Below are 7352 nucleotides of genomic sequence, written 5' to 3' on the forward strand. Positions count from 1 at the left end.
AAAAATGTATTTGTTGTCTCTTTTAACTCCTCTAGAACATAAGCTCCTTGAAGGCAGGGATATTTTTTATTTTATGAAGGCAGGGATATTTTATTTTTTATATTTTTTATTTATGGCCATATTTTTTGTATCTAGCACAAAATACTCAATAAATATTTATCTTTCTTTAATAAATAAATGTTTTTCTTTCTGAGTTAAAGAATTTTGGTCATCAGACTTTTCCATTTTACTGCTATTGAGTGGCCAAAATGGAGTCTTCCTAAGTAGAACATCAGTTTATTTGGTCAACATTAAATATACTTTATGAATACATTTGTAGTTCAATATCCTTGATTTTTCCCCTTTTTATCTGGGAATTCATAATAATTGATAAATTTGATCTTAGCCTAAGAGAATGAAGAAAAGGTTTATGCTTGACAGACAGGATCAGTAAAACGAGTACAGTTTTGGAATTGATGTGTGTGTGAGAGAGAGAGGTTTAGAAAAGGAAAAGTCAACAATGTGTCTTATAAGTAAGTCGGAAAGTATCACAAGATTAGAATTAGATCCGTGAAGCAGAATGTGATGGAAAATCATTGGACAATTTTGAAGGGTCTATTAGTAAATTAAAGAAACATTTTTAGGAATTTGACTTTACAGTCAGTAAGATAGTTTTAAGGAAAGAAGTCAAAATATTATGGACATTTACAAAGAAAAGTTTGTTATATTTGAGGTTTGAAATCATTTGAACAAGAAAGTTGAAGGAGAAATGGTCAAACAAGGAGAATTTGAGAAAAAGTAATTTTAGGGGTGTAGGATATAAAAGAGGACAATACCAACTCGAAAATGTCTTTAAGGTTTGCCTTTGAGAGAATGGAAGTAAAGTTTGAAATAACAACTTGACATTATCATTGCTTTAGGATAAGGGATAAGAAATATAATTTACTCTCAGGTCCATCCCTAGAAAAGAGAGTAATAAATCAGGTGGCAATTTTTTGCCGTGGAATGCTTTTGGAATATGATTTCTTCTACAATTGACCAATATGCAGGGGAGGGAGGAATGTTTTCACTAGGTGTAACAACATGTGTTGTTTCATTAAAGATTGTAGGTAATTTGGATGAGATAAAAGATATTGGTGTGGTTTTTAGAAATACTGAAATGATTTGAGGGAAGAAAAGTTAGATGTATAAAGATGCTTTTATACATTTTAAGGGCTTTTGGTTTGTTACAATTGCTGTTTTTAAATGGAGTTTCTTTTCTAAAACTTAATCTCAAGGCTACGTTTTACTTCTGTTGTTAATTCAGTAGGTCTGTGTTAATTTAATAGGTGACAATTGTCATGGGAAATTGAGGGAAATTCTTTTTAACAGAAGTTGTGTAGGATGGAAGGTATATTGTTGAATTTTTAGATATGTTATACTCTCCTGTATCTTAGCCCATTAGACAAGAAGCAGAAATCTAGAAAGATACAAAGGGCAGAGCAGTGTTTTCAACAGAATTATTGTTCTGCTCTTTGGCTTTCTTTTTGTTATCTTATCCCTCTCCCTTTCTAGTTGCTCAGAACATACCCTTCATCAACTTCCTGCAGAATTTAACACTTTCACTTCAGTGTTAACACACAGTAGAATAAAGAAGGGTGGATTTAGTCTAGATAGCACAACAAGCACTTTTCAAGCACTAAAATATATGCCCAATATTATGCTTGGCTCTAGGCACACAAACACGAATGACACGTGGTCCCTGTGATGGAAACTCACAGTAGAGCAATCTAGTGGGAGAACATTACAATCTACAGCAATTCTTTCATGGTGATAATTGAAAAGCTAGCTTTCCATTTAATAATCTCGACAAAAATAATTTTGTATACAGTCAAAAAATAATGCTGTCATGGCTTTTCTTCATAGACATTAAAACCTGTGTTTTAGAATCACATGTTTTAATATATTTTAGAATTATTCTTATAAAGAGCAAATAAAATACCTGATTTTATTATTATTTGAACCAATTTTAGCCAGATTTTTATTTTAGCTAGATAGCTAATGCAACTTTTGGTAGCATATTTAACTAAATATAGCTTTATTTTAAATTGTTTAAATTTTACATTAATAAAAATTAATATTCTTAAAAGCGTCTTTTTAATCCAAGAGTGTTCTGATTCTTAACATTTTATTTAAGCTATATTATTTCTTCTCCCTATTCCTCCATTGAGTACTTTTGATCTTTCAGAAATTTTTCTTTCCCAGCATTAAAACCCTGTTGCAATATAGAAAAATGTTGTCTAAAAATCCATTAGCAAAATCACTTTAGATGATAGGATACATTTTTTTCCTTGCTTTTTTATTGTACCTTGTTAAACTGGTCTTACACATGAACTTTCTTAGAATCAGGCAGTTCCTGGTTCCTATGGGACTTCCTGTTTTCTCAAATAAAAATAGAAAAGTACCTAAGAAAGGAAACCTAGTCAGTGTGAAGTACTTTGCAGGCTCAGTTAGGCTTAGTTGTGACCTGGATTATAGAGATCTAGGTATTAAAGCTTTGAGTATTTTCACATGTGATTTAAAAATAGATAATAAGAGATTCTAAATTATAATCATGAGAGATGCTACATATTCAGCCATAAATTTGTTTGTATTTTTGGGGGGATAAGTGGGTATAGGGAGGCCAGATAGAAGGTGGTAAATCCTTTCTTTATAATATTTATTGGAAATCCAAAGTTAATACTGGGACTTAATTCTTAGCTATTTTGGTCTGTATATTAGTTTCTTGCCACTTTTTCAGATATTAGCAAGGATTAGGAAGGTCCTTTTTAATCATTGGAAATCAGAATTCTAAGTGAATTATTCAGTTTTAAAGCATCTTGTAGATTTCCATAAGTAATAACTGCTTTTAGAAATTTTTTGAAGAGAAACCAAATTAAGGCAAAAACAAATGATACAGTCATTAACAATAACAATAACCGGTAACATGTATTAAGCATGTGAGGCTCTGCCAAACATTTTTATGATTTATCTCATTTAATTCTCACAACAACAGTATAGGTAAGTGTCATTGTTACACCCTTACTTTATAGGAGGGGAAACTACAATTTAGAGCTGCTAAATAGATGTTAGCTCAAGGTCACGTTACTAGTAAATGGTGGAGCTGGAACTTGAACCCAACTGTTCTGACACCAGAGCACCTGCTCTCAATTATTATAGAGAAACACTACAGTCTCAGAGTAAGAATGGTAAGTATACTAAGTCTGAAAAGTTAATTCCCCAGCCTTTATTATCATCATTTTGTTTACATTTTATTCACATGTTTACATTCAGTTTTAGCAAAGTACATGCTGGCATTTCAGAGGACTTGTTTAGAAGAATTCTAATTCTCATTTAAAATTATGCTAATAGTTCTTTTTTTCTTCTTTCCTTGATAGTAAAAAACCCCTTTGATGAAACATTTGGAAAAATACAAGTAAGTAAAAGATACTGATATTTTGTCTCATGATAAAAATGTTAGGTTGACTATCTACTAAAAAATAGTATTATTTAAAAAAGGTTCTTTAAGGCTGAAGCAATAAATTTTCTTATTTTGCATATTCCTTAACTTATTTTGTGTATAATCAAATCTGACACTTTATCACTTTAAGGTAAAAGCCAGCTGTCTAGTAAAATGGCAGTGGTATGTGGTCTGGGGACCTGGTCTTACTCTTAAAAGTATTCCTGTTTTTGTAAGTTGTTGGATACCCTAGTAGTTCTGTCCACTTTGATCTCATCTTGTCTCTCTTTGGATTTTTGGCTCATTGGCATGCCTGTTCAACCATTAGGAAGGCAAAGGATTTAGAAACATATCCCCTGGGTTATGTTTATGATTAATTTTATGATTAATTTTCTTTTTAAAGGACCTATAATATTAATTTTAACCTATTACTCATGAAAATATGTTTCACTTATCGTCATTATAGGTACTTCAAAAATGACAATATTTGAGTTTATAATATATAAGTATTAATTTTTTATTATAGAAACTGACAGTAATAGAGACCAGTATAGACAACATTATTTGTTGTGATGAAGACTATCTAATAATGTGTATTCACATTCACAGAATATTACTTTAGATTGTTAGAATGAGACTTTGTAAAGATTATAGTAATATTCTATTATGATATTTGTTTTTAAAAAAGTTATTTTATCAGTTACAATATTAAGTACAACAGTACTTCTGGCATAATTTAAATTTGTACAATGTATTCACTGAACATTGGAAATACAAGGCTTTATTTTCTTCTGTTTAATTTTCCCCATGGGGGAAACTAAAGTTCTGAACCTCTAAATAATAGTAATAATTGTAATGAAAATGATGGCAGTTCACTTATATTACATACTTATTCTGTGGCAGGCATGCTAAGTGTTTCAAATCTATTATTGTCATTTAATCAGAGACTTGATACAAACAATTTGAGAATATGTTTGAGGAGAAAATTGGCTGAGGATAGAAGAGAGAAATATTTAAAGATTATGATATATGAGAAAATTTGGTACAGTCACTGTACAGTTTAATTCCCCCGCCCCCCAGAATAAGAACTTTGCTTCAGAGAATGATGTATGCTACTAAAAGAAAATCTGGACTTTACCAAAACAATTAGAAAGTAGCTATCTCTAATGATAGAATTATTTTTGTTTAATGAAAGATTACTTGAAAGCTTATTTTAGATATGTATTTTTAGATATTGGTAGATCTTTAACTTGTTTTCAAGGTGATTAGGAAAGCCACTAGTTAGACACATTTTTAAGCTGAATGTTAGGAGACAATCCGAAAAGCAGTTAGAATGGAAGAAGACTGTAATGAAACTGTATACCAATATAAGTTTCTGTAAAGAAAATAATATTTGATTTACATACTTTTCAGATTTACTTCTAGTTGAACATACTGGTGCTAAAGATAATTGAAGCAAAGACTTTCTATTTCTCAAAATTGGTTTGTTCATATTAATAACATAGTCCATAAAAACTATTTAAATCATAATTTAGTTGATCATTTTAAGGGCACACGATGCCCTTGTAATAAAAAATGTTCATTTTGAATAAGTTGCTATTGGAAAAATAATTTTTGAAAAAATTATAGTTGAGCTTTCTTTTTGGGTGCTTAGATTCTTTGCATGAGAATGTAACAGCATAAATGTTATACAGTATGAGATCCAGTTACATCTGATTAGGTTTTGTTATTCTACTTATCTCATCCAGATGAGGTATATTCCCAGGCCTCTGATGTTCATTAAAGATGTAATCACAGAGTGTAAGTGTCATATTTTTGGATTTAGTTTTACTTTAGAAAGGGGCGAGGGGATGGACATGATCAGGATAAATAAAACAAAAAGGAAATCAGTCACATTTCCAGATGAAGGAGGAGACAAACTTTAAAGCTCCCAGCTACATTAATCCTAGAGTTTCATCAGATTTACCTTGGTTTTATGTATCAAGTCCACAAGCTACACTATCATTGGAACTCCTCATCCTATTATATTGCACATATTTATTAAAAATGATTTTATAGTTTAATGTTTCACAAATGCTGCATAGCTTTCAGAATAATGGATTTCAGCCCCTGCAGTTACTTTTTGTTGTTTGATTTTTGCAGTTTGGACTTTGAAGTTTATGTGAAGATAAGGACTGGTTTGATTCAGAATCTGGTTGAGATAAAGTTGAAGGGGAAAAAAAGCAAAAGGGTTGGAAGGAAAATAGTCAGCTGAAGGAATGTCACTTGTCTCTGTCAACCATCTCACATAAAACCAGAGACTCTGGTGGTAGGATTGTGGAGCCTTTTATGAGTTTTCTTCTTCCTGTAGTGTCGTTTATTAAGGCTGCATTGACAAAAGCATGCCACTCATAGTGTGCAAACTATTTCTGCTTCTGAATATAAAGCAATGAAAACAGATAGATGAGGTTGCATATTATTGGGCATATGTGTTACTTTCCCAGCTTTTTATATCTTGTCTGAATTTGGTTCTAGTCATATTCATCCAGTAATCTTGTCTTGCTAGACACTTCAGGAAGAAAGGAAAAAATACACAGCCCCCTCATGTATCATGAATTTATTTCGAATAGTGTATTAAACTGTTATTACCACCCTGCAACCTACCGTTTCCCCATAGTTTATATTGGTTTCTCTTAATTATGATTGCACTTAAATTAGGGGTCTCATTGCTTTAGACTACTTGGCAGGTTGCATAGACATTTCAATAGTCTTCTCTCTGGTCTCCTTTTTGAATATTATGATTATTTGGTATATGTGTTTTTCTTGGAGTCAGATATTTTATAATTTCTTTTAATTTTAGGAAAGTGAAAAAAATCTTATGATGAACACTTTATACAAGCTTCATGATCGATTGGCACAGCTTGCAGGTAATTGTTTTAATAATCATAGCCTCTAAAAATATTTTGAAAATTAATTTGCGTATGTGGCATGCTGTATGAGTAGAAGTAGTTTTTCCAAAGTCCAGTGTTATGTTTGTGGAATATTTTCTCTAGAAGTTTTTATTGCCTATACGGAGTGGATTTTTGTTTTTGTAGATAGATTTAATCAAGGTCTTTTTTCTACCTGCCACATGTATTAGATCAAATATATATGTATATTGCATTATATAATATAATTCTAAAGTTTTATTTAATTATATAATATAATTCTAAAGTTTTATTTATTTATCAGATTTCTTTACTGCATTAATTGTAACAAAATTCTGAAAGCTTAAGTATCAGTTTAAGTGAGTAAGCTAAGCAATAGATTAACCAAAATCCTAGATTAACTATAACAGTGCAGATTTTCCTTTAGGGGTTGGTTATATAGGTGTTTAAGTACATTCTAGAATTTTTTTCTCCTGGTTCATTGCTTTTTCCTTAAATTCCGCTCATAGTAAGTCTTTAAGAGCTCTCTGGTATCAACATGTCTGCAGTTAGAATAATAATGTAGGTGAATTGGTATCAAGTTTAGCACCTATAAGCTGTAGCACCTATAACTTTTTTAGTTATTCTTATTTCACATACAATCTGAAAGAAGAGACTTTGGATTCTTTTCTTAAAAGCAGATACAAGAAAAGAGAAAATATATTTTTCCAAACTTTTATATGTAGCAGATCCTTTTGTAGAAACCAGATCATTGGTAGTAGCCTAATAGGTAAATGTGGAACTTCTCTGGTTGAATTGGAGGCATTTAGGGTCTTGACAGTTCCACATCCTTTCACCAATCTTCCCCCCCCCCGCTTTGGATCCCTCATTCTGGTCAGTTTTTGGTCTCATAATTTTGTGTATGTCACGAAAAGCCTTCTTGGCAGTGATCGATGAACTGTCATTTGTATACTGCAAGCTAATGACATTTATTTGGTATGCCATAGCAC

General features: G+C 31.3%; 1 protein-coding gene across 1 annotated transcript in view; it reads left to right on the forward strand.

Moving 5' to 3' along the window:
* LEMD3 (LEM domain containing 3) overlaps nt 1-7352 on the forward strand; it is a 59833-nt gene that overhangs the window by 29718 nt on the left and 22763 nt on the right. The window contains exons 2-3 of the mRNA XM_015598517.2: nt 3396-3433; nt 6297-6363. Of these exons, the coding sequence (XP_015454003.1) occupies nt 3396-3433; nt 6297-6363 (105 nt within the window). The remainder of the gene's footprint in view (nt 1-3395; nt 3434-6296; nt 6364-7352) is intronic.

This window comes from Pteropus alecto, unplaced genomic scaffold (assembly GCF_000325575.1).
Source record: "Pteropus alecto unplaced genomic scaffold, ASM32557v1 scaffold76, whole genome shotgun sequence".
NCBI classification, from domain to species: domain Eukaryota; kingdom Metazoa; phylum Chordata; class Mammalia; order Chiroptera; family Pteropodidae; genus Pteropus; species Pteropus alecto.